This window comes from Oncorhynchus nerka, linkage group LG15, assembly GCF_034236695.1.
Source record: "Oncorhynchus nerka isolate Pitt River linkage group LG15, Oner_Uvic_2.0, whole genome shotgun sequence".
NCBI lineage: Eukaryota > Metazoa > Chordata > Actinopteri > Salmoniformes > Salmonidae > Oncorhynchus > Oncorhynchus nerka.
In genome coordinates this window covers 17,813,958-17,840,723 of record NC_088410.1, presented here as the reverse complement: position 1 = coordinate 17,840,723, position 26,766 = coordinate 17,813,958, and the positions used below count along the sequence as shown (strand labels likewise).

The 26,766-nt window shown below is 45.8% G+C and overlaps 1 protein-coding gene across 1 annotated transcript in view; it reads left to right on the top strand.

The window, feature by feature from the left end:
* Positions 1 to 26,097, top strand: part of LOC115123091 (armadillo-like helical domain-containing protein 3) — an 84,280-nt gene extending 58,183 nt beyond the window's left edge. The window contains 2 exon segments of the mRNA XM_065000668.1: positions 22,816 to 22,930; positions 24,448 to 26,097. Coding sequence (XP_064856740.1) covers positions 22,816 to 22,930; positions 24,448 to 24,540 — 208 coding nt within the window. The 3' untranslated portion in view covers positions 24,541 to 26,097.
* Positions 26,098 to 26,766: the final 669 nt, after the last annotated feature.

Below are 26,766 nucleotides of genomic sequence, written 5' to 3'. Positions count from 1 at the left end.
GAGGAGAGGAAAGGGAGGAGGGGAAAGAAAGGGAGAAGGTTTGGACGTATATATGCTTTATTTACCAGCTGATAAGCACAGTGATGGATTCTGTCATTACACAGAGAGAGAGAGAGAGATTCTGCCATTACACAGAGAGAGATTATGTCATTACAGAGAGAGAGAGAGATTCTGTCATTACACAGAGAGAGAGATTCTGTCATTACACAGAGAGAGATATTCTGTCATTACACAGAGAGAGAGAGAGATTCTGTCATTACACAGAGAGAGAGAGATTCTGTCATTACACAGAGAGAGAGAGATTCTGTCATTACACAGAGAGAGAGAGATTCTGTCATTACACAGAGAGAGAGAGAGATTCTGTCATTACACAGAGAGAGAGATTCTGTCATTACACAGAGAGAGAGAGAGATTCTGCCATTACACAGAGAGAGAGAGAGATTCTGTCATTACACAGAGAGAGAGAGAGATTCTGTCATTACACAGAGAGAGAGAGATATTCTGTCATTACACAGAGAGAGAGATTCTGTCATTACACAGAGAGAGAGAGATTCTGTCATTACACAGAGAGAGAGAGATTCTGTCATTACAGAGAGAGAGAGATTCTGTCATTACACAGAGAGAGAGAGATTCTGTCATTACACAGAGAGAGAGAGATTCTGTCATTACACAGAGAGAGAGATTCTGTCATTACACAGAGAGAGAGAGATTCTGTCATTACACAGAGAGAGAGAGATTCTGTCATTACACAGAGAGAGAGAGATTCTGTCATTACACAGAGAGAGATTCTGTCATTACACAGAGAGAGAGATTCTGTCATTACACAGAGAGAGAGATTCTGTCATTACACAGAGAGAGAGAGATTCTGTCATTACACAGAGAGAGATTCTGTCATTACACAGAGAGAGAGAGAGATTCTGTCATTACACAGAGAGAGAGAGAGATTCTGTCATTACACAGAGAGAGAGAGAGATTCTGTCATTACACAGAGAGAGAGAGAGATTCTGTCATTACACAGAGGGAGAGAGATTCTGTCATTACACAGAGAGATTCTGTCATTACACAGAGAGAGAGAGAGATTCTGTCATTACACAGAGAGAGAGATTCTGTCATTACACAGAGAGAGAGATTCTGTCATTACACAGAGAGAGAGAGAGATTCTGTCATTACACAGAGAGAGAGAGATTCTGTCATTACACAGAGAGAGAGAGATTCTGTCATTACACAGAGAGAGAGATTCTGTCATTACACAGAGAGAGATATTCTGTCATTACACAGAGAGAGAGAGAGAGATTCTGTCATTACACAGAGAGAGAGAGATTCTGTCATTACACAGAGAGAGAGAGAGAGATTCTGTCATTACACAGAGAGAGAGAGATTCTGTCATTACACAGAGAGAGAGATTCTGTCATTACACAGAGAGAGATATTCTGTCATTACACAGAGAGAGAGAGAGAGATTCTGTCATTACACAGAGAGAGAGAGATTCTGTCATTACACAGAGAGAGAAAGAGATTCTGTCATTACACAGAGAGAGAGAGATTCTGTCATTACACAGAGAGAGAGAGAGATTCTGTCATTACACAGAGAGAGAGAGATTCTGTCATTACACAGAGAGTCATTACACAGAGAGATTCTGTCATTACACAGAGAGAGAGAGATTCTGTCATTACACAGAGAGAGAGAGAGATTCTGTCATTACACAGAGAGAGAGAGATTCTGTCATTACACAGAGAGAGAGAGATTCTGTCATTACACAGAGAGAGAGAGATTCTGTCATTACACAGAGAGAGAGAGAGATTCTGTCATTACACAGAGAGAGAGATTCTGTCATTACACAGAGAGAGAGAGATTCTGTCATTACACAGAGAGAGAGATTCTGTCATTACACAGAGAGAGAGAGATTCTGTCATTACACAGAGAGAGAGAGAGAGAGATTCTGCCATTACACAGAGGGAGAGAGATTCTGTCATTACACAGAGAGAGAGAGATTCTGTCATTACACAGAGAGAGAGATTCTGAGAGAGAGATTCTGTCATTACACAGAGAGAGAGAGAGATTCTGTCATTACACAGAGAGAGAGATTCTGTCATTACACAGAGAGAGAGAGAGATTCTGTCATTACAGAGAGAGAGAGAGAGATTCTTCTGTCATTTACACAGAGAGAGAGAGATTCTGTCATTACACAGAGAGAGAGAGATTCTGTCATTACACAGAGAGAGAGAGATTCTGTCATTACACAGAGAGAGAGAGAGATTCTGTCATTACACAGAGAGAGAGAGATTCTGTCATTACACAGAGAGAGAGAGAGATTCTGTCATTACACAGAGAGAGAGATTCTGTCATTACACAGAGAGAGAGAGATTCTGTCATTACACAGAGAGATTCTGAGAGAGATTCTGTCATTACACAGAGAGAGAGATTCTGTCATTACACAGAGAGAGAGAGATTCTGTCATTACACAGAGAGAGAGAGATTCTGTCATTACACAGAGAGAGAGAGAGATTCTGTCATTACACAGAGAGAGAGAGATTCTGTCATTACACAGAGAGAGAGAGTCATTCTGTCATTACACAGAGAGAGAGAGATTCTGTCATTACACAGAGAGAGAGAGTCATTCTGTCATTACACAGAGAGAGAGAGAGATTCTGTCATTACACAGAGAGAGAGAGAGATTCTGTCATTACAGAGAGAGAGAGATTCTGTCATTACAGAGAGAGAGAGAGATTCTGTCATTACACAGAGAGAGAGAGAGATCCTGTCATTACACAGAGAGAGAGAGATTCTGTCATTACACAGAGAGAGAGAGAGAGAGAGATTCTGTCATTACACAGAGAGAGAGAGATTCTGTCATTCATTTACACAGAGAGAGAGAGAGATTCTGTCATTACACAGAGAGAGATTCTGTCATTACACAGAGAGAGAGAGATTCTGTCATTACACAGAGAGAGAGAGAGATTCTGTCATTACACAGAGAGAGAGAGATTCTGTCATTACACAGAGAGAGATTCTGTCATTACACAGAGAGAGAGAGATTCTGTCATTACACAGAGAGAGAGAGATTCTGTCATTACACAGAGAGAGAGATTCTGTCATTACACAGAGAGAGAGAGATTCTGTCATTACACAGAGAGAGAGAGATTCTGTCATTACACAGAGAGAGAGAGATTCTGTCATTACACAGAGAGAGAGAGATTCTGTCATTACACAGAGAGAGAGAGATTCTGTCATTACACAGAGAGAGAGAGATTCTGTCATTACACAGAGAGAGAGAGATTCTGTCATTACACAGAGAGAGAGAGATTCTGTCATTACACAGAGAGAGAGAGAGATTCTGTCATTACACAGAGAGAGAGAGAGATTCTGTCATTACACAGAGAGAGAGATTCTGTCATTACACAGAGAGAGAGAGATTCTGTCATTAGAGATATTCTGTCATTACACAGAGAGAGAGAGAGATTCTGTCATTACACAGAGAGAGAGATTCTGTCATTACACAGAGAGAGAGAGATTCTGTCATTACACAGAGAGAGAGAGATTCTGTCATTACAGAGAGAGAGAGATTCTGTCATTACACAGAGAGAGAGAGATTCTGTCATTACACAGAGAGAGAGAGATTCTGTCATTACACAGAGAGAGAGAGATTCTGTCATTACACAGAGAGAGAGATTCTGTCATTACACAGAGAGAGAGAGATTCTGTCATTACACAGAGAGAGAGAGATTCTGTCATTACACAGAGAGAGAGATTCTGAGAGAGATTCTGTCATTACACAGAGAGAGAGAGATTCTGTCATTACACAGAGAGAGAGAGAGAGAGATTCTGCCATTACACAGAGGGAGAGAGATTCTGTCATTACACAGAGAGAGAGAGATTCTGTCATTACACAGAGAGAGAGAGAGATTCTGTCATTACACAGAGAGAGAGAGATTCTGTCATTACACACAGAGAGAGAGATTCTTCATTACACAGAGAGAGAGAGAGAGATTCTTCTGTCATTCATTACACAGAGAGAGAGAGAGATTCTGTCATTACACAGAGAGAGAGATTCTGTCATTACACAGAGAGAGAGAGAGATTCTGTCATTACACAGAGAGAGAGAGATTCTGTCATTACACAGAGAGAGAGAGAGATTCTGTCATTACACAGAGAGAGAGAGATTCTGTCATTACACAGAGAGAGAGAGATTCTGTCATTACACAGAGAGAGAGAGAGAGAGAGATTCTGTCATTACACAGAGAGAGAGATTCTGTCATTACACAGAGAGAGAGAGATTCTGTCATTACACAGAGAGAGAGAGATTCTGTCATTACACAGAGAGAGAGAGATTCTGTCATTACACAGAGAGAGAGAGAGATTCTGTCATTACACAGAGAGAGAGAGATTCTGTCATTACACAGAGAGAGAGAGAGATTCTGTCATTACACAGAGAGAGAGAGATTCTGTCATTACACAGAGAGAGAGAGATTCTGTCATTACACAGAGAGAGAGAGATTCTGTCATTACACAGAGAGAGAGATTCTGTCATTACACAGAGAGAGAGAGAGATTCTCATTCATTACACAGAGAGAGAGAGATTCTGTCATTACACAGAGAGAGAGAGAGAGATTCTGTCATTACACAGAGAGAGAGAGATTCTGTCATTACACAGAGAGAGAGAGATTCTGTCATTACACAGAGAGAGAGAGATTCTGTCATTACACAGAGAGAGAGAGAGAGATTCTGTCATTACACAGAGAGATATATTCTGTCATTACACAGAGAGAGAGAGATTCTGTCATTACACAGAGAGAGAGAGATTCTGTCATTACACAGAGAGAGAGAGATTCTGTCATTACACAGAGAGAGAGAGATTCTGTCATTACACAGAGAGATTCTGTCATTACACAGAGAGAGAGATTCTGTCATTACACAGAGAGAGAGAGATTCTGTCATTACACAGAGAGAGAGAGATTCTGTCATTACACAGAGAGAGAGATTCTGTCATTACACAGAGAGAGAGAGAGAGAGAGATTCTGTCATTACACAGAGAGAGATTCTGTCATTACACAGAGAGAGAGAGATTCTGTCATTACACAGAGAGAGAGATTCTGTCATTACACAGAGAGAGAGAGAGAGATTCTGTCATTACACAGAGAGAGAGAGATTCTGTCATTACACAGAGAGAAGATTCTGTCATTACACAGAGAGAGAGAGATTCTGTCATTACACAGAGAGAGAGATTCTGTCATTACACAGAGAGAGAGAGATTCTGTCATTACACAGAGAGAGAGAGATTCTGTCATTACACAGAGAGAGAGAGAGATTCTGTCATTACACAGAGAGAGAGAGATTCTGTCATTACACAGAGAGAGAGAGATTCTGTCATTACACAGAGAGAGAGAGAGATTCTGTCATTACACAGAGAGAGAGAGATTCTGTCATTACACAGAGAGAGAGAGATTCTGTCATTACACAGAGAGAGAGAGATTCTGTCATTACACAGAGAGAGAGAGATTCTGTCATTACACAGAGAGAGAGATTCTGAGAGAGAGATTCTGTCATTACACAGAGAGAGAGAGAGAGAGATTCTGTCATTACACAGAGAGAGAGAGATTCTGTCATTACACAGAGAGAGAGAGATTCTGTCATTACACAGAGAGAGAGATTCTGTCATTACACAGAGAGAGAGAGATTCTGTCATTACACAGAGAGAGAGAGATTCTGTCATTACACAGAGAGAGAGAGAGAGAGATTCTGTCATTACACAGAGAGAGAGAGAGATTCTGTCATTACACAGAGAGAGAGAGATTCTACACAGAGAGAGATTCTGTCATTACACAGAGAGAGAGAGATTCTGTCATTACACAGAGAGAGAGAGATTCTGTCATTACAGATTCTGTCATTACACAGAGAGAGAGAGATTCTGTCATTACACAGAGAGAGAGAGATTCTGTCATTACACAGAGAGAGATTCTGTCATTACACAGAGAGAGAGATTCTGTCATTACACAGAGAGAGAGATTCTGTCATTACACAGAGAGAGAGAGAGATTCTGTCATTACACAGAGAGAGAGAGATTCTGTCATTACACAGAGAGAGAGAGAGAGAGATTCTGTCATTACACAGAGAGAGAGAGAGAGAGATTCTGTCATTACACAGAGAGAGAGAGAGATTCTGTCATTACACAGAGAGAGAGAGATTCTGTCATTACACAGAGAGAGAGAGATTCTGTCATTACACAGAGAGAGAGAGATTCTGTCATTACACAGAGAGAGAGAGATTCTGTCATTACACAGAGAGAGAGAGAGATTCTGTCATTACACAGAGAGAGAGAGATTCTGTCATTACACAGAGATTCTGAGAGAGAGAGATTCTGTCATTACACAGAGAGAGAGAGATTCTGTCATTACACAGAGAGAGAGAGAGATTCTGTCATTACACAGAGAGAGAGATTCTGTCACAGAGAGAGAGAGATTCTGTCATTACACAGAGAGAGAGAGAGATTCTGTCATTACACAGAGAGAGAGAGATTCTGTCATTACACAGAGAGAGAGATTCTGTCATTACACAGAGAGAGAGAGAGATTCTGTCATTACACAGAGAGAGAGAGATTCTGTCATTACAGAGAGAGAGATTCTGTCATTACACAGAGAGAGAGAGAGAGATTCTGTCATTACACAGAGAGAGAGAGAGATTCTGTCATTACACAGAGAGAGAGAGAGATTCTGTCATTACACAGAGAGAGAGATTCTGTCATTACACAGAGAGAGAGAGATTCTGTCATTACACAGAGAGAGAGATTCTGTCATTACACAGAGAGAGAGAGAGATTCTGTCATTACACAGAGAGAGAGAGAGAGATTCTGTCATTACACAGAGAGAGAGAGATTCTGTCATTACACAGAGAGAGAGAGATTCTGTCATTACACAGAGAGAGAGAGAGATTCTGTCATTACACAGAGAGAGAGAGATTCTGTCATTACACAGAGAGAGAGAGATTCTGTCATTACACAGAGAGAGAGAGATTCTGTCATTACACAGAGAGAGAGAGAGATTCTGTCATTACACAGAGGAGACAGATTCTGTCATTACACAGAGAAGAGAGATTCTGTCATTACACAGAGAGAGAGAGATTCATTACACAGAGAGAGAGATTCTGTCATTACACAGAGAGATATATTCTGTCATTACACAGAGAGAGAGAGAGATTCTGTCATTACACAGAGAGAGAGAGAGAGATTCTGTCATTACAGAGAGAGAGAGATTCTGTCATTACAGAGAGAGAGAGAGATTCTGTCATTACACAGAGAGAGAGATCCTGTCATTACACAGAGAGAGAGAGATTCTGTCATTACACAGAGAGAGAGAGATTCTGTCATTACACAGAGAGAGAGATTCTGTCATTACACAGAGAGAGAGATTCTGTCATTACACAGAGAGAGAGAGATTCTGTCATTACACACAGAGAGAGAGATTCTGTCATTACACAGAGAGAGAGAGATTCTGTCATTACACAGAGAGAGAGAGATTCTGTCATTACACAGAGAGAGAGATTCTGTCATTACACAGAGAGAGAGAGATTCTGTCATTGTCATTACACAGAGAGAGAGATTCTGTCATTACACACAGAGAGAGAGATTCTGTCATTACACAGAGAGAGAGAGATTCTGTCATTACACAGAGAGAGAGAGATTCTGTCATTACACAGAGAGAGAGATTCTGTCATTACACAGAGAGAGAGAGATTCTGTCATTACACAGAGAGAGAGAGAGAGAGAGAGATTCTGTCATTACACAGAGAGAGAGAGATTCTGTCATTACACAGAGAGAGAGAGATTCTGTCATTACACAGAGAGAGAGAGATTCTGTCATTACAGAGAGAGAGAGAGATTCTGTCATTACACAGAGAGAGAGATTCTGTCATTCTGTCATTACACAGAGAGAGAGAGATTCTGTCATTACACAGAGAGAGAGAGATTCTGTCATTACACAGAGAGAGAGATTCTGTCATTACACAGAGAGAGAGAGATTCTGTCATTACACAGAGAGAGAGAGAGAGATTCTGTCATTACACAGAGAGAGAGAGATTCTGTCATTACACAGAGAGAGAGAGATTCTGTCATTACACAGAGAGAGAGAGATTCTGTCATTACACAGAGAGAGAGATTCTGTCATTACACACAGAGAGAGATTCTGTCATTACACAGAGGGAGAGAGATTCTGTCATTACACAGAGAGAGAGAGATTCTGTCATTACACACAGAGAGAGAGATTCTGTCATTACAGAGAGAGAGAGATTCTGTCATTCTGTCATTACACAGAGAGAGAGAGATTCTGTCATTACACAGAGAGAGAGAGATTCTGTCATTACACAGAGAGAGAGATTCTGTCATTACACAGAGAGAGAGATTCTGTCATTACACAGAGAGAGAGAGAGATTCTGTCATTACACAGAGAGATATATTCTGTCATTACACAGAGAGAGAGAGAGATTCTGTCATTACACAGAGAGAGAGAGAGAGATTCTGTCATTACAGAGAGAGAGAGATTCTGTCATTACACAGAGAGAGAGAGAGATTCTGTCATTACACAGAGAGAGAGAGATTCTGTCATTACACAGAGAGAGAGAGATTCTGTCATTACACAGAGAGAGAGAGATTCTGTCATTACACAGAGAGAGAGAGATTCTGTCATTACACAGAGAGAGAGAGAGATTCTGTCATTACACAGAGAGAGAGAGATTCTGTCATTACAGAGAGACAGATTCTGAGAGAGAGATTCTGTCATTACACAGAGAGAGATTCTGTCATTACACAGAGTCATTACAGAGAGAGATTCTGTCATTACACAGAGAGAGAGAGATTCTGTCATTACACAGAGAGAGAGAGATTCTGTCATTACACAGAGAGAGAGAGATTCTGTCATTACACAGAGAGAGAGAGAGATTCTGTCATTACACAGAGAGAGAGAGATTCTGTCATTACACAGAGAGAGAGAGATTCTGTCATTACACAGAGAGAGAGAGAGATTCTGTCATTACACAGAGAGAGAGAGAGATTCTGTCATTACAGAGAGAGAGAGATTCTGTCATTACACAGAGAGAGAGAGATATTCTGTCATTACACAGAGAGAGAGAGATTCTGTCATTACACAGAGAGAGAGAGATTCTGTCATTGTCATTACACAGAGAGAGAGAGTCATTCTGTCATTACACAGAGAGAGAGAGATTACACAGAGAGAGAGATTCTGTCATTACACAGAGAGAGAGAGAGATTCTGTCATTACACAGAGAGAGAGAGAGATTCTGTCATTACACAGAGAGAGAGAGAGATTCTGTCATTACACAGAGAGAGAGAGATTCTGTCATTACACAGAGAGAGAGAGATTCTGTCATTACAGAGAGAGAGAGAGAGATTCTGTCATTACACAGAGAGAGAGAGAGATTCTGTCATTACACAGAGAGAGAGAGAGATTCTGTCATTACACAGAGAGAGAGAGATTCTGTCATTACACAGAGAGAGAGAGAGATTCTGTCATTACACAGAGAGAGAGAGATTCTGTCATTACACAGAGAGAGAGAGAGATTCTGTCATTACACAGAGAGAGAGAGATTCTGTCATTACACAGAGAGAGAGAGAGATTCTGTCATTACACACAGAGAGAGAGAGAGATTCTGTCATTACACAGAGAGAGAGAGAGAGATTCTGTCATTACACAGAGAGAGAGAGAGAGATTCTGTCATTACACAGAGAGAGAGAGATTCTGTCATTACACAGAGAGAGAGAGATTCTGTCATTACACAGAGAGAGAGAGAGATTCTGTCATTACACAGAGAGAGAGAGAGAGAGAGAGAGATTCTGTCATTACACAGAGAGAGAGATTCTGTCATTACACAGAGAGAGAGAGATATTCTGTCATTACACAGAGAGAGAGATATTCTGTCATTACACAGAGAGAGAGAGAGATTCTGTCATTACACAGAGAGAGAGAGATATTCTGTCATTACACAGAGAGAGAGATATTCTGTCATTACACAGAGAGAGAGAGATATTCTGTCATTACACAGAGAGAGAGAGATATTCTGTCATTACACAGAGAGAGAGAGATATTCTGTCATTACACAGAGAGAGAGAGATTCTGTCATTACACAGAGAGAGAGATATTCTTCTGTCATTACACAGAGAGAGATATTCTGTCATTACACAGAGAGAGAGAGATTCTGTCATTACACAGAGAGAGAGATAGAGAGAGAGATATTCTGTCATTACACAGAGAGAGAGAGATTCTGTCATTACACAGAGAGAGAGAGAGATTCTGTCATTACACAGAGAGAGAGAGAGATTCTGTCATTACACAGAGAGAGAGAGAGATTCTGTCATTACACAGAGAGAGAGAGATTCTGTCATTACACAGAGAGAGAGAGATATTCTGTCATTACACAGAGAGAGAGAGATATTCTGTCATTACACACCCCAATTACCTCTCAGCTGATATCTCCCGGATGTATTCCCAACAAGAAGAGAATACGCTTAAGTCAAATGACGTCAATGACCTTTGACCTTTAGATGAGATTTGAATTTCCTCATTAGACGTGACTGTAAATGTAAAGTTGTAGGTTGACTGAGTCCCAAATGGCAGAAGTAGTGCACTACATACGAAGTAGGGAGCCATGTAGGACTCCAGCCATAGTTTCCTTATTCATTAGAAGTGTGTGTAAAGTTTTCTCTCCAGGCTGCCAGGCCAGGTTGTGTAGGTCTGGTGCTGCTGCAGCCTGTAGTGGGACTGACCCTGACACAGCCTTCTGACTGAGGGAAATGGGCCGGGACTTGGCTTGCGAGGGGATGGTTTGTTGGCGCAGGAGAGGACAGGTGTGTTCATTAGCCTTTGCTAGCCTGTCTGATTGAGCCAGGTGGTGCTGCAGTAGAGACAGCCTACAGATGGTAACCTCTCTACCTCACTCACTCACTCACTCACTCACTCACTCACTCACTCACTCACTCACTCACTCACTCACTCACTCACTCACTCACTCACTCACTCACTCACTCACTCACTCACTCACTCACTCTCTGTCACACCACCTCCTCTTCCTTCCTCCCTCTCCTCTTCTCTCTTCTCCCTCTCCTCCTCTCTCTCTTCTCCCTCTCCTCCTCTCTCTCTCTTCTCCCTCTCTCTCTCTCTTCTCCCTCTCGCTCTCTCTCTCTCTTCTCCCTCTCTCTCTCTCTTCTCTCTCTCTCTCTCTCTCTCTCTCTCTCTCTCTCTCTCTCTCTCCTCTCCTCTCTCTCTCTCTCTCTCTCTCTCTCTCTTCTCCCTCTCCTGTTATCTCTCTCTTCTCCCTCTCCTGTTATCTCTCTCTTCTCCCCCTCCTCCTCTCTCTCTCTTCTCCCTCTCCTCTCTCTCTCTCTGCTCCCTCTCCTCCTCTCTCCCTCTCCTCTCTTAATAAGGCGTGAAATCTCTCCTCCATCTCCTTCCTCTCTTGGCATTTCTCTGCCTCTCCTCTCCATCCCTCCATCTCCCCAGTGGTGACAGTAGAAGATGAATAGCACCCTGAACACACAGCATTCAAATGAACCAGCCTATAATATACATCCCTATACCTCATCACACACACACACACACACACACACACACACACACACACACACACACACACACACACACACACACACACCACACACAATTTAATTTTGTATTGCTATACTTGTGGGGAATTAATGGTTAGTGGTTAGGATTCCCACCCAGAATCTTAACCACTAACCCTAAATCGAACCCTTAACTTTTAATTGTAACCCTAAACCTGTGTCTGATGAGCTATAAGAAGTTTGTTTATGGATATTTATAATTAGTTTGAAGTTATAATTCCAGTTTTACTTGGTGTTATTACTGTTCCCCACTTCCCAATGTACCTTGTTTTACCATCCTTTTAAGGACTTCTGGTACTAAAACACCCACACCACGCCCACACCACACCCACACCCACACCCACACCACCCACACCACACCCACACCACGCCCACACCACACCACACCCACACCCACACCACCCACACCACACCCACACCACACCACACCACCCACACCACACCCACACCACCCACACCACACCCACACCACACCACACCACCCACACCACACCCACACCCACACCACCCACACCACACCCCCACCACACCCACACCACACCCCACCCACACCACACACACACCACACCCACCCACACCACACCACACCACACACACCACACCACACACACCACACCCACACACACACACCCACACCCACCCACACCACACCCACACACACCACACCACACCACACACACACCATACCCACACCACACCACACACACACCCACACCCACACCACACCCACACCACACCACACCCACCCACACCACACACACACACACCACACCACACACACCCACCCACACCACACACACACACACACACCACACCACCACCACCCACACCACACCACACCCACACCCACACCACACCACACCCACCCATCCACCACACCACACCACACCACACCACACCACACCCACACCACACACACCCACACCACACACACCCACACCACACCACCACACCCACACCCCATCCACCCACACCACACCACACACACACCACACCACACCCACCCACACCACACCACACCACACCACACCACACACACCACACCACACACCCACACCACACCCACACCACACTACACCCACACCACACCACACACCACACCCACCCACACCACCCCACACCACACCACACACACCCACACCACACCACACCACACACACCCACCCACCCACCCACACCACACACACCACACCACACCCACCCACCCACACCACACCACACCACACACACACCCCACCCACACCCACACCACACACACCACACCCACACCCACACCCACACCACACCACACCCACACCACACCCACACCACACCCACACCACACCACACCCACACCACACCACACCACACCACACACACACCACACCCCACCCACACCACACACACACACACACACCACCCACACCACACCCACACCACACACACACCACACACCACACCCACACACCACACCACACCCACACCACACCCCACCCACCACACCACACACACACCACACCCCACCCCACCCACACCACACACACACCCACACCACACACCACACCACCACACCCACACCACACCACACCCACACCCACACACCCACCCACACCACACCACACACACCACACCATACCACACACACACCACACCCACCACACACCATACCCACACCACACACACCTACCCACACCACACCACACCACACACACCACACACCACCCACCCACACCACACCACACCCACACCACACCACACACACACACACCACACCACACCACACACACCACACCCACACCACACCACACACTACATGAGGGTTTCAATGGGGTGTCTTACAGAACTCTACATGAGAGTTTCAATGAGGTGTCTTACAGAACTCTACATGAGGGTTTCAATGAGGTGTTGTTACAGAACTCTACATGAGGGTTTCAATGAGGTGTTGTTACAGAACTCTACATGAGGGTTTCAATGGGGTGTCTTACAGAACTCTACATGAGGGTTTCAATGGGGTGTCTTACATAACTCTACATGAGGGTTTCAATGAGGTGTTGTTATAGAACTCTACATGAGGGTTTCAATGAGGTGTTGTTACAGAACTCTACATGAGGGTTTCAATGAGGTGTTGTTACAGAACTCTACATGAGGGTTTCAATGAGGTGTTTGTCCCATTTGGTGAAATCTTGTTTTGCAAGTGGACACCACAACTCGCTGCCATAAAGTGCAATTGGTTAAATGACACATTCAATTAGTCCGGACAAAGTTGACTTACTGTTTAACAGATGCCTCACGTTTCTCCACAACCTGAAAAAAAATCTGATGTTATTTTTTGGCCAGTATATGCAGCTCTTTGTTTATAATGCACTGACTGCTCTCCCTTGAGGCTTTCCCAAGTTGATGCCAAGACACCAAACAGCCCCCGATCATCCACTGGGATCATGTTCCAGCCTCTGATTGGACAGTGAAACACACGCTGGCACCTACAGGCGCCATGCAGAGGTTTCATGTCTCTCTCGTGCCGTCACGGCTGAAGCCAGAATATATTCCTACTATTTATGTGTCCAGGTTCAACGTGGGACGCCCCTCATTATAAACAAACAGTGGGTTAAATTCATGGTTATGACGTCATTTTCAGATCTATTAGAAGCGATTTAATAGACGAAACAACAATGTAATTAAACCGATTGACTGGCCAGAGATCAGGTTACTGGTACCACCAGTAGTAGTAGGCCAACCGAAAACACCACGACGGAACGCGTCTGAAGTGATGATGCGCCGCGGAGAACAGCTAGCATGTCCAGCGGCACGCCAGAGCCATGCCAGAGCCACGCCAGAGCCACGCCAGTGCCACGCCAGAGCCACGCCAGAGCCACGCCAGTGCCACGCCAGAGCCACGCCAGAGCCACGCCAGAGCCACGCCGTGGCTCAGAGCCACGCCAGAGCCACGCCAGAGCCACGCCAGAGCCACGCCAGTGCCACGCCAGAGCCACGCCAGTGCCACGCCAGTGCCACGCCAGTGCCACGCCAGTGCCACGCCAGAGCCACGCCAGAGCCACGCCAGAGCCACGCCAGAGCCACGCCAGAGCCACGCCAGAGCCACGGACAGAGCCACGGACAGAGCCACGGACAGAGCCACGCCAGAGCCACGCCAGAGCCACGGACAGAGTCACGCCAGAGTCACGCCAGAGTCACGCCAGAGCCACGCCAGAGCCACGCCAGAGCCACGCCAGAGCCACGCCAGAGCCACGGACAGAGCCACGCCAGAGCCACGCCAGAGCCACGCCAGAGCCACGCCAGAGTCACGCCAGAGTCACGCCAGAGTCACGCCAGAGTCACGCCAGAGCCACGCCAGAGCCACGCCAGAGCCACGCCAGAGTCACGCCAGAGTCACGCCAGAGCCACGCCAGAGCCACGCCAGAGCCACGGACAGAGCCACGGACAGACACGGTGCAGATCAGCAGGTGGGGGCTGTTCGTTGGCAGCCAGACAAGACAATCGAAGGAGGAAGCGCTGAGCAAAGTTACTGGGCTCGAATTTCGTCACGCTTTCTCTATATAGATTGATGCTTCTAATTGTGCCTGTTATGAACATTTATTTAGATGGTGATCGGTTATACTCTGGCTGGATGGATGGATGGATTTCCAGGGCCTCGTTCATTTGGCAGACCTAACTTAATGACCCTGTTTCTACAAGGCCTAGACTATGGGAGGACCTAATCCTATTCCTAGGAATATTTTGTTAAAGCCCAGGCTATAGAGATGCAAGGCCTAGACTATGGGAGGACCTAATCCTATTCGTAGGAATATTTTGTTAAAGCCCAGGCTATAGAGATACAAGGCCTAGACTATGGGAGGACCTAATCCTATTCGTAGGAATATTTTGTTAAAGCCCAGGCTATAGAGATGCAAGGCCTAGACTATGGGAGGACCTAATCCTATTCGTAGGAATATTTTGTTAAAGCCCAGGCTATAGAGATACAAGGCCTAGACTATGGGAGGACCTAATCCTATTCGTAGGAATATTTTGTTAAAGCCCAGGCTATAGAGATACAAGGCCTAGACTATGGGAGGACCTAATCCTATTCGTAGGAATATTTTGTTAAAGCCCAGGCTTATAGAGATGCATTCAGGTAGTGAACTCGTTATTATCCATCAACATTTTAATTTGATTACAATTACTGTCAATCATTGTTGAATTTGTGTTGTTATACAATTAAGTAGGTTAATGAACTGATAATACATTCATACATTGCTATTTTTTACTATGATGTTTAATGGAAAGCAGTATTCCATGTGAATAATGTTCATTTGTGTAAATCAGTCTGAAATGTAATATGTATCCTGTTGTTCATGTCCATGGGGTTTACTGCCATGGCCCAGGTCTGGCAGTACTGCTGTAGCAGGTCCAGGCTCTGCTGTAGGCCATCTGCTGTGGGGGTTTACTGCCAGGTCAAAGGTCTGGCAGTACTGCTGTAGCAGGTCCAGGCTCTGCTGTAGGCCATCTGCTGTGGGGGTTTACTGCCAGGTCCCAGGTCTGGCAGTACTGCTGTAGCAGGTCCAGGCTCTGCTGTAGGCCATCTGCTGTGGGGGTTTACTGCCAGGTCCCAGGTCTGGCAGTACTGCTGTAGCAGGTCCAGGCTCTGCTGTAGGCCATCTGCTGTGGGGTTTACTGCCAGGTCCCAGGTCTGGCAGTACTGCTGTAGCAGGTCCAGGCTCTGCTGTAGGCCATCTGCTGTGGGGGTTTACTGCCAGGTCCCAGGTCTGGCAGTACTGCTGTAGCAGGTCCAGGCTCTGCTGTAGGCCATCTGCTGTGGGGGTTTACTGCCAGGTCCCAGGTCTGGCAGTACTGCTGTAGCAGGTCCAGGCTCTGCTGTAGGCCATCTGCTGTGGGGTTTACTGCCAGGTCCCAGGTCTGGCAGTACTGCTGTAGCAGGTCCAGGCTCTGCTGTAGGCCATCTGCTGTGGGGGTTTACTGCCAGGTCCCAGGTCTGGCAGTACTGCTGTAGCAGGTCCAGGCTCTGCTGTAGGCCATCTGCTGTGGGGGTTTACTGCCATGGCCCAGGTCTGGCAGTACTGCTGTAGCAGGTCCAGGCTCTGCTGTAGGCCATCTGCTGTGGGTGACAGCAGGCATAGGTCATCTGCAAAGAGCAGGCATTTAACCTCTGAACGGTGGAGACTAACACCAGGGGCTGAGGATTTTTCTAGAATAGTGGCCCAATTCGTTGATGTAAATATTAAAGAGTGCAGGGCTCAGATTGCAACCCTGGTGAAAGAATTCTGTTATTTTCTTACCAATGTTGACGCTGCACGTATTGCCAGTATACATTGATTTAATTATGTCATATGTTTTACCCCCTACACCACGTTCAATAACTTTGTAGAACAGTCCTGTATGCCAAATAGAATCAAATGCTTTTTGGATGTCGATAAAACTAGCGTACATTTTGGTATTATTTTGGTGCACATGTTTATCTATCAGGGTGTGTCTCTATCAGGGGTCTCTCTCTGCCTCTCTCTCTGTCTCTCTCTGCCTCTCTCTCTGTCTCTCTCTGTCTCTCTCTGTCTCTCTCTGTCTCTCTCTCTGTCTCTCTCTCTGTCTCTCTCTGCCTCTCTCTCTGTCTCTCTGTTCCTCCCTCTGTCTACCCCTGTTCTCTCTGTCTCTCTCCGCCTGCCTCTCTGTCTCTCTCCGCCTGCTCTGTCTCTCTCTGTCTCTCTCTGCCTCTCTCTCTGTCTCTCTCTCTGTCTCTCTCTCTGTCTCTCTGTTCCTCCTTCCTCTACCCCTGTCTCTCTCTGCTCTCTCTCTGTCTCTCTCTGCCTCCCTCTCTGTCTCTCTCTCTCTCTGTCTCTCTCTGCCTCTCTCTCTGTCTCTCTCTGTCTCTCTCTCTGTCTCTCTCTGTCTCTCTGTTCCTCCCTCCCTCTACCCCCTGTCTCTCTCTGTCTCTCTACGCCTGCCTCTCTCTCTGTCTCTCTGTCTCTCTCTGCCTCTCTCTCTGCCTCTCTCTGCCTCTCTCTGCCTCTCTCTCTCTCTGTCTCTCTGTTCCTCCCTCCCTCTACCCCTCTATCCTTCTCCACATCCTTGCATTGATACATTTGAATAAACACATGCATCTTATCTCCCCCCTTTCTCCATAAGAGGATAACACACACACACACACACACACACACACACACACTCCATTAATCTCAGTGTTGTCGTTGTAGGGAGAGAAGTGAAGAGAGAGACTGAGATGGAGGGAGGTAGTGTAGATGAATATTTCAGTAGTTTACCATCAGATGTAGAAGTAAAAACAACAGCACTTCCCCTGGTGGTAACATTTATCAGGACAAAGGAGAAGAAACGTGTTGCTCCAAATGTGACGGGTCTCACGTTTCCTGTCTCTGGGAGAATCACGACTCACATTTCCTGTCTCTGGGAGAATCACGACTCACGTTTCCTGTCTCTGGGAGAATCAAGACTCACGGTTTCACTGGTTGCTCCAGTCCCGTCTCACATTTCCTGTCTCTGGGAGAATCACGACTCACATTTCCTGTCTCTGGGAGAATCACGACTCACGTTTCCTGTCTCTGGGAGAATCACGTCTCACATTTCCTGTCTCTGGGAGAATCGCGACTCACGTTTTTCACTGGTTGCTCCAGTCCCGTCTCACATTTCCTGTCTCTGGGAGAATCACGACTCACATTTCCTGTTTCTGGGAGAATCACGACTCACATTTCCTGTCTCTGGGAGAATCACGACTCACGTTTCCTGTCTCTGGGAGAATCACGACTCACGTTTCCTGTCTCTGGGAGAATCACGACTCACATTTCCTGTCTCTGGGAGAATCAAGACTCAGGGTTTCACTGGTTGCTCCAGTCCCGTCTCACATTTCCTGTCTCTGGGAGAATCACGACTCACATTTCCTGTCTCTGGGAGAATCACGACTCACATTTCCTGTCTCTGGGAGAATCACGACTCACATTTCCTGTCTCTGGGAGAATCACGACTCACGTTTCCTGTCTCTGGGAGAATCAAGACTCACGGTTTCACTGGTTGCTCCAGTCCCGTCTCACATTTCCTGTCTCTGGGAGAATCACGACTCACGTTTTCACTGGTTGCTCCAGTCCCGTCTCACATTTCCTGTCTCTGGGAGAATCACGACTCACGTTTTTCACTGGTTGCGCCAGTCCCGTCTCACGTTTCCTGTCTCTGGGAGAATCACGACTCACGTTTTCACTGGTTGCTCCAGTCCCGTCTCACGTTTCCTGTCTCTGGGAGAATCACGACTCACGTTTTCACTGGTTGCTCCAGTCCCGTCTCACATTTCCTGTCTCTGGGAGAATCACGACTCACGTTTTTCACTGGTTGCTCCAGTCCCGTCTCACATTTCCTGTCTCTGGGAGAATCACGACTCACGGTTTTCACTGTGTTTGTGTGTGTGTGTGTGTGTGTGTAGTTGAGTGTAAGGAAACTGCGTTGTGTGTTTGTGTGCTTCCGTGTGTTTAATATGTTGTGTGTGTTGAGTGCCTCTCTCTCCTCTCAGTGTGATACAGGGGTTTGTTCATGGGTCTTTGTGCGTCTTCACAGCTGGCTGAAAACGTGTTGTTCCTTGTAAAATAACTATTCTGGTTCTCTGTGCGTGTGAGACAGAGTGGGAGATGTATGGAGAACCAGTGGAGAGTCGTTCCAGACATCCTCTTCTCTTCTCTCTTTAAGAGAGACTTCTCCTCTATTCCAGTTTACTGTATCATCTATTCCCCTTCCTTGTTTGAAAGGAGAGACAGATCACAGTTAAACAAGTGTAGCAGAAGGAAAGGAGAGACAGATCACTGTTAAACAAGTGTAGCAGAGAGGAAAGGAGAGACAGATCACTGTTAAACAAGTGTAGCAGAGAGGAGAGGAGAGACAGATCACTGTTAAACAAGTGTAGCAGAGAGGAAAGGAGAGACAGATCACTGTTAAACAAGTGTAGCAGAATGAAAGGAGAGACAGATCACTGTTAAACAAGTGTAGCAGAGAGGAGAGACAGATCACTGTTAAACAAGTGTAGCAGAGAGGAAAGGAGAGACAGATCACTGTTAAACAAGTGTAGCAGAGAGGAGAGGAGAGACAGATCACTGTTAAACAAGTGTAGCAGAGAGGAAAGGAGAGACAGATCACTGTTAAACAAGTGTAGCAGAGAGGAGAGACAGATCACTGTTAAACAAGTGTAGCAGAGAGGAAAGGAGAGACAGATCACTGTTAAACAAGTGTAGCAGAGAGGAGAGACAGATCACTGTTAAACAAGTGTAGCAGAGAGGAAAGGAGAGACAGATCACTGTTAAACAAGTGTAGCAGAGAGGAAAGGAGAGACAGATCACTGTTAAACAAGTGTAGCAGAATGAAAGGAGAGACAGATCACAGTTAAACAAGTGTAGCAGAGAGGAGAGACAGATCACTGTTAAACAAGTGTAGCAGAGAGGAAAGGAGAGACAGATCACTGTTAAACAAGTGTAGCAGAAGGAAAGGAGAGACAGATCACTGTTAAACAAGTGTAGCAGAAGGAAAGGAGAGACAGATCACTGTTAAACAAGTGTAGCAGAGAGGAAAGGAGAGACAGATCACTGTTAAACAAGTGTAGCAGAAGGAAAGGAGAGACAGATCACTGTTAAACAAGTGTAGCAGAGAGGAAAGGAGAGACAGATCACTGTTAAACAAGTGTAGCAGAGAGGAAAGGAGAGACAGATCACTGTTAAACAAGTGTAGCAGAGAGGAAAGGAGAGACAGATCACTGTTAAACAAGTGTAGCAGAGAGGAAAGGAGAGACAGATCACTGTTAAACAAGTGTAGCAGAGAGGAAAGGAGAGACAGATCACTGTTAAACAAGTGTAGCAGAGAGGAAAGGAGAGACAGATCACTGTTAAACAAGTGTAGCAGAGAGGAAAGGAGAGACAGATCACTGTTAAACAAGTGTAGCAGAGAGGAGAGACAGATCACTGTTAAACAAGTGTAGCAGAGAGGAAAGGAGAGACAGATCACTGTTAAACAAGTGTAGCAGAGAGGAGAGACAGATCACTGTTAAACAAGTGTAGCAGAGAGGAAAGGAGAGACAGATCACTGTTAAACAAGTGTAGCAGAGAGGAGAGACAGATCACTGTTAAACAAGTGTAGCAGAGAGGAGAGACAGATCACTGTTAAACAAGTGTAGCAGAATGAAAGGAGAGACAGATCACTGTTAAACAAGTGTAGCAGAGAGGAAAGGAGAGACAGATCACTGTTAAACAAGTGTAGCAGAGAGGAAAGGAGAGACAGATCACTGTTAAACAAGTGTAGCAGAGAGGAGAGACAGATCACTGTTAAACAAGTGTAGCAGAGAGGAAAGGAGAGACAGATCACTGTTAAACAAGTGTAGCAGAATGAAAGGAGAGACAGATCACAGTTAAACAAGTGTAGCAGAGAGGAGAGACAGATCACTGTTAAACAAGTGTAGCAGAATGAAAGGAGAGACAGATCACTGTTAAACAAGTGTAGCAGAGAGGAGAGACAGATCACTGTTAAACAAGTGTAGCAGAGAGGAAAGGAGAGACAGATCACTGTTAAACAAGTGTAGCAGAATGAAAGGAGAGACAGATCACTGTTAAACAAGTGTAGCAGAATGAAAGGAGAGACAGATCACTGTTAAACAAGTGTAGCAGAATGAAAGGAGAGACAGATCACTGTTAAACAAGTGTAGCAGAATGAAAGGAGAGACAGATCACTGTTAAACAAGTGTAGCAGAGAGGAAAGGAGAGACAGATCACTGTTAAACAAGTGTAGCAGAGAGGAAAGGAGAGACAGATCACTGTTAAACAAGTGTAGCAGAGAGGAGAGACAGATCACTGTTAAATGAGTGCAGCAGAGAGAACTAATTGGCTGTGGATCTGGGAAGAGAAAGAATCAAATAAAGGAAAGCGAATATGATAATTAACAGGAGACAGCAGGGTAGCCTCTCTCTCCTCTCCATCCTTCTCTCTCTCTCCTCTCCATCCTTCTCTCTCTCTCCTCTACATCCTTCTCTCTCCTCTCCATCCTTCTCTCTCTCTCTCCTCTCCATCCTTCTCTCTCTCTCCATCCTCCTCTCTCCATCCTTCTCTCTCTCTCGCCTCTCCATCCTTCTCTCTCTCCTCTCCATCCTCCTCTCTCCATCCTTCTCTCTCTCTCTCCTCTCCATCCTTCTCTCTCTCTCCTCTCCATCCTTCTCTTTCTCTTTCTCCTCTTTCTTTCTCTCTCTCTCCTCTTTCTTTCTTTCTCCTCTCTCTCTTCTTTCTCTCCTTTCTCTCTTTCTTTCTTTCTCTTCTCTCTCTCTTCTCTCTCTCTTCTTTCTCTTCTTTCTCTCTCCTTTCTCTTCTTTCTCTCTCCTATCCATCCTCTCTCTCTCTCTCTCTCTCTCCTCTCCATCCTTCTCTCTCTCTCTCCCCTCCATCCTTCTCTCTCCTCTCCATCCTCCTCTCTCCTCTCCATCCTTCTCTCTCTCTCTCCTCTCCATCCTTCTCTCTCTCTCTCTCCTCTCCATCCTCCTCTCTCCTCTCCATCCTTCTCTCTCTCTCCTCTCCATCCTTCTTCTCTCCTCTCCATCCTCCTCTCTCCTCTCCATCCTTCTCTCTCCTCTCCATCCTCCTCTCTCCTCTCCATCCTTCTCTCTCTCTCTCCTCTCCATCCTCCTCTCTCCTCTCCATCCTCCTCTCTCCTCTCCATCCTTCTCTCTCCTCTCCATCCTCCTCTCTCCTCTCCATCCTTCTCTCTCTCTCTCCTCTCCATCCTTCTCTCTTTCTCTCTCCTTCTTTCTCAAATTCAAGCTGCTTTATTGGTATGAAACACATTGCATCAATATTGCCATGCAGCAATGTATACAATATATATTGTAATAAAATAACATGCATTGTAATAAAATCTCTCTCTCATTCTCTCTTTTTCGCTTTCTCTCTCTCGTTTCCTCTTCCCATCTCTCTCCTCCCCCTCTCTCTTCTCCTCTTTTTCCCCCTTTTCTCTCTTCCCCTACCATTCTCTCTCTCTTGCCTATCTCTCTCCTCTTATCTCTTCATCTCCCCCCTACCGCTCTTTCTCTCCCCCTTGTTTCCTCTTCCCATCTCTCTCCTCCCCCTCTATCTTCATATTTTTCTCCCCTCTCTCTCTCTTTCCCTACTGTTCTCTCTCTTCCTCTTTCCATCTCTCCTCCATATCTCATCTCTCTCCATCTATTTCAAAATGCCCCCCTGTAGGTATTGAGGTGGTTCGGTCCAACTATGACACGTTGACCCTGAAGCTGCAGGATGGTCTGGACCAGTTTGAGAGATACTCTGAACAACCCAAGGAGGCTGCCTTCTTTAAAGAACTGGTGAGAGGGAACAGAATAAACACACACAGTACCAAGGACATGATACATGCTTGTATTGGTAAAGTTGGTGTCTCACTCATAGTCCTGCACAATTAGTTGAATTCACATCAAATTGTCAAAAATATTGACATATTTTGAAACGCCACTGTAGCGTCAGTTTTTGTCGTCTCCCTGACCTCTTGTGACTGCTTCCCTCACACCAAGCCCCGCCCCCTGTCAATCAAACAGCACAGTGCTCCCTCGCTGTCAGGTTCACTATTAGTTTGCTGTTCTGTCGGGTTCACTATTAGTTTGCTGTTCTGCCAGGTTCACTATTAGTTTGCTGTTCTGTCAGGTTCACTTTTAGTTTGCTGTTCTGCCAGGTTCACTATTAGTTTGCTGTTCTGTTAGGTTCACTATTAGTTTGCTGTTCTGTCAGGTTCACTATTAGTTTGCTGTTCTGTCAGGTCCACTATTAGTTTGCTGTTCTGTCAGGTTCACTATTAGTTTGCTGTTCTGTCAGGTTCACTATTAGTTTGCTGTTCTGTCAGGTTCACTTTTAGTTTGCTGTTCTGTCGGGTTCACTAATAGTTTGCTGTTCTGTCGGGTTCACTATTAGTTTGCTGTTCTGTCGGGTTCACTATTAGTTTGCTGTTCTGTCGGGTTCACTATTAGTTTGCTGTTCTGTCGGGTTCACTATTAGTTTGCTGTTCTGTCAGGTTCACTATTAGTTTGCTGTTCTGTCAGGTTCACTTTTAGTTTGCTGTTCTGTCGGGTTCACTAATAGTTTGCTGTTCTGTCGGGTTCACTATTAGTTTGCTGTTCTGTCGGGTTCACTATTAGTTTGCTGTTCTGTCGGGTTCACTATTAGTTTGCTGTTCTGTCGGGTTCACTATTAGTTTGCTGTTCTGTCGGTTTCACTATTAGTTTGCTGTTCTGTCGGGTTCACTATTAGTTTGCTGTTCTGTCGGTTTCACTATTAGTTTGCTGTTCTGTCGGGTTCACTATTAGTTTGCTGTTCTGTCAGGTCAGATCCAGGTAGATTGTTCCAAACTAGAATGATGCTGCTTTCCACTTTTCTTCTTAATTCTAATCATTCTATTTCTAGGATTCCAAGTGTTTTGATCTTTATTACACGTCAAATCACAATTATTTTGTTGCCCGTATCATGCAGCCCTACTCACTCTCTACTCTCTCTCTCTCTCTCTCCCCCCCTCTCTCTCTGTCTCTCTCACCCTCCCCTCTCTCTCCCCTCTCCCCCTCTCTCTCCCCTCACCCTCCCTCTCTCTCTCTCTCTCTCTCTCTTGCTCTCTCTCTCTCTCTCTCTCCCTCTCTCTCTCTGTCTCTCACCCCCTCTCTCTGTCTCTCTGTCCCCCCCTCTCTCTCTCTCTCTCTCTCTCTCTCTCTCTCTCTCTCTCTCTCTCTCTCTGTCTCTCTCCCTCTCTCTCTCTCTCTCCCTCTCCCCTCTCTCTCTCTCTCCCCCCTCTCCCTCTCTCTCTCTCTCCCCTCTCTCCCCCCTCCCCCCTCTCTCTCTCTAGGTTCGCTCCATCAGTCTGAATGTGAGGAAGAATGTGTCTCTGAACACACTGAGTCAGGACCTCCTGCTCAAAGAGTTCTCCACCATCTCCTGAGAGACACGTGTATATTCCTCACCCCCCCTGACCCTATCTGACTACACACACACTCCTCTATCTGACTACACACACACCCCTCCCTCCTCACCCATCCACACACCCCCCTCTCAAAGAGTTCTCCACCTTCTCCGGAGAGGGAGGGACACACATCTCTCCTCCACTGCCCCACCTCTCTCTCTCCCCACCTGTCCTACACACACCACTCCTCCTCTGACTCATCTCTCTCTCCCCACCTGTCCTACACACACCACTCCTCCACTGACTCACCTCTCTCTGCCCACCTGTCCTACACACACCACTCCTCCACTGACTCACCTCTCTCTCTGCCCACCTGTCCTACACACACCACTCCTCCACTGACTCACCTCTCTCTCTCCCCACCTGTCCTACACACACCACTCCTCCACTGACTCACCTCTCTCTCTCCCCACCTGTCCTACACACACCACTCCTCCACTGACTCACCTCTCTCTCTGCCCACCTGTCCTACACACACCACTCCTCCACTGACTCACCTCTCTCTCTGCCCACCTGTCCTACACACACCACTCCTCCACTGCCTCACCTCTCTCTCTGCCCACCTGCCCTACACACACCACTCCTCCTCTGACTCACCTCTCTCTCTCCCCACCTGTCCTACACACACCACTCCTCCTCTGACTCACCTCTCTCTCTCCCCACCTGTCCTACACACACCACTCCTCCTCTGACTCACCTCTCTCTCTCCCCACCTGTCCTACACACACCACTCCTCCTCTGACTCACCTCTCTCTCCCCACCTGTCCTACACACACCACTCCTCCTCTGCCTCACCTCTCTCTCTCCCCACCTGTCCTACACACACCACTCCTCCTCTGACTCATCTCTCTCTCTGCCCACCTGTCCTACACACACCACTCCTCCTCTGACTCACCTCCAGATACGGACGGACACACCGGCCAACTGATCCCCACCACACACCATACTACTCTGGGGTTGATCTGGCTGACTGGTGGGGTTTGTCTGGAAGTCTGTACTATACGCCATGTGTGAGTGGTTTCAGTCTAAAGAGATGTGTGTGTGTGTGTGAGCGCTATTACTACATTGTTTGTGTGTGTATATTGGCAGGACTGTTACCAGACTGATCCATGCAAATATCCAATCTCCTTCCCAAATTGCACCCTATTCCCTATATAGTGTACTACGTCTGGTAGTGCACTATATCTTTTGTTAGTGCACTATAGAGGGAATAGGGTGCCGTTGTGGGAGGCTGTCGTTGTAACATTGTAACATCTGTTGTTAAACTGATCCTTGGATTGATTGAATGATTTTTCTTCTTTGTTTTTGTTGTTGAAAAAAAAAACTTTTAGTTCTAAAAATGTACATTTGGTTGTTTGTTTTCTCTGCTCTGTTGGTTGGCCTTCCGTTACTAGGCAACCGATCCATCCATGTCGTTTGACATGAACGAACGATCCGAGACAACCTGAGTTTGATGAATCAGACATGGAATTGATTTTTCTCTCGGATTCAGAAAAAATAAGAAAATGAAAGAAATACAGACAAAAACAAGCAAAAGTGTTTCCTGTTTCCTGTTTCCTGGTGACTGAATGTTTCTGTGGGAGCTAAAACCTGTTTATTTTCTTCACGTTTTGTGAATACATCCTATTTTTCTCTCTTTTTATCTTGAGAATACATTGACCCTAACCTCATACGAGCATCCTGATATCACACGCTTACAATCTGTTTTGCTCCACGGATGAGATGAAGTGAGCCCAACTGAGAGCTCAGCCGTCAGGATGGTCGTCTGAGGCTACATTCACACAGCCGATGAGGACAGTATGGCAGACATTTTGAGAAGTGGCTACATACGTAGGCTACGTTTACAAGCTCGCTGTATTCTCAACCGTGGTGACTGACGTCCAGCATTAACAGACTCATGGAGCCGGGGTGAAGTTTCCCCTAAATGCTGATCAGCTTAGAATTCTCCCCACTAACGGTTAAGGTTATGATTGGGGGAGGGCAAGCTGATCCTAGATCTGTACCTAGGGGAAACTTCACCCCGGCGCTAGTTGATCTTTAAGGTCACAAAAGCTGTTTTCGGGTAACGTTGCACAAGAGATTTCTCTGAGGACCCTCGTATTAAAGATGGATTAACAAACAAATTATGCAACGCTCTCTTTCTCTCTCTCTATTTGACGGTAGGACTCTCTCTCTATTTGACGGTAGGATTCTCTCTCTATTTGA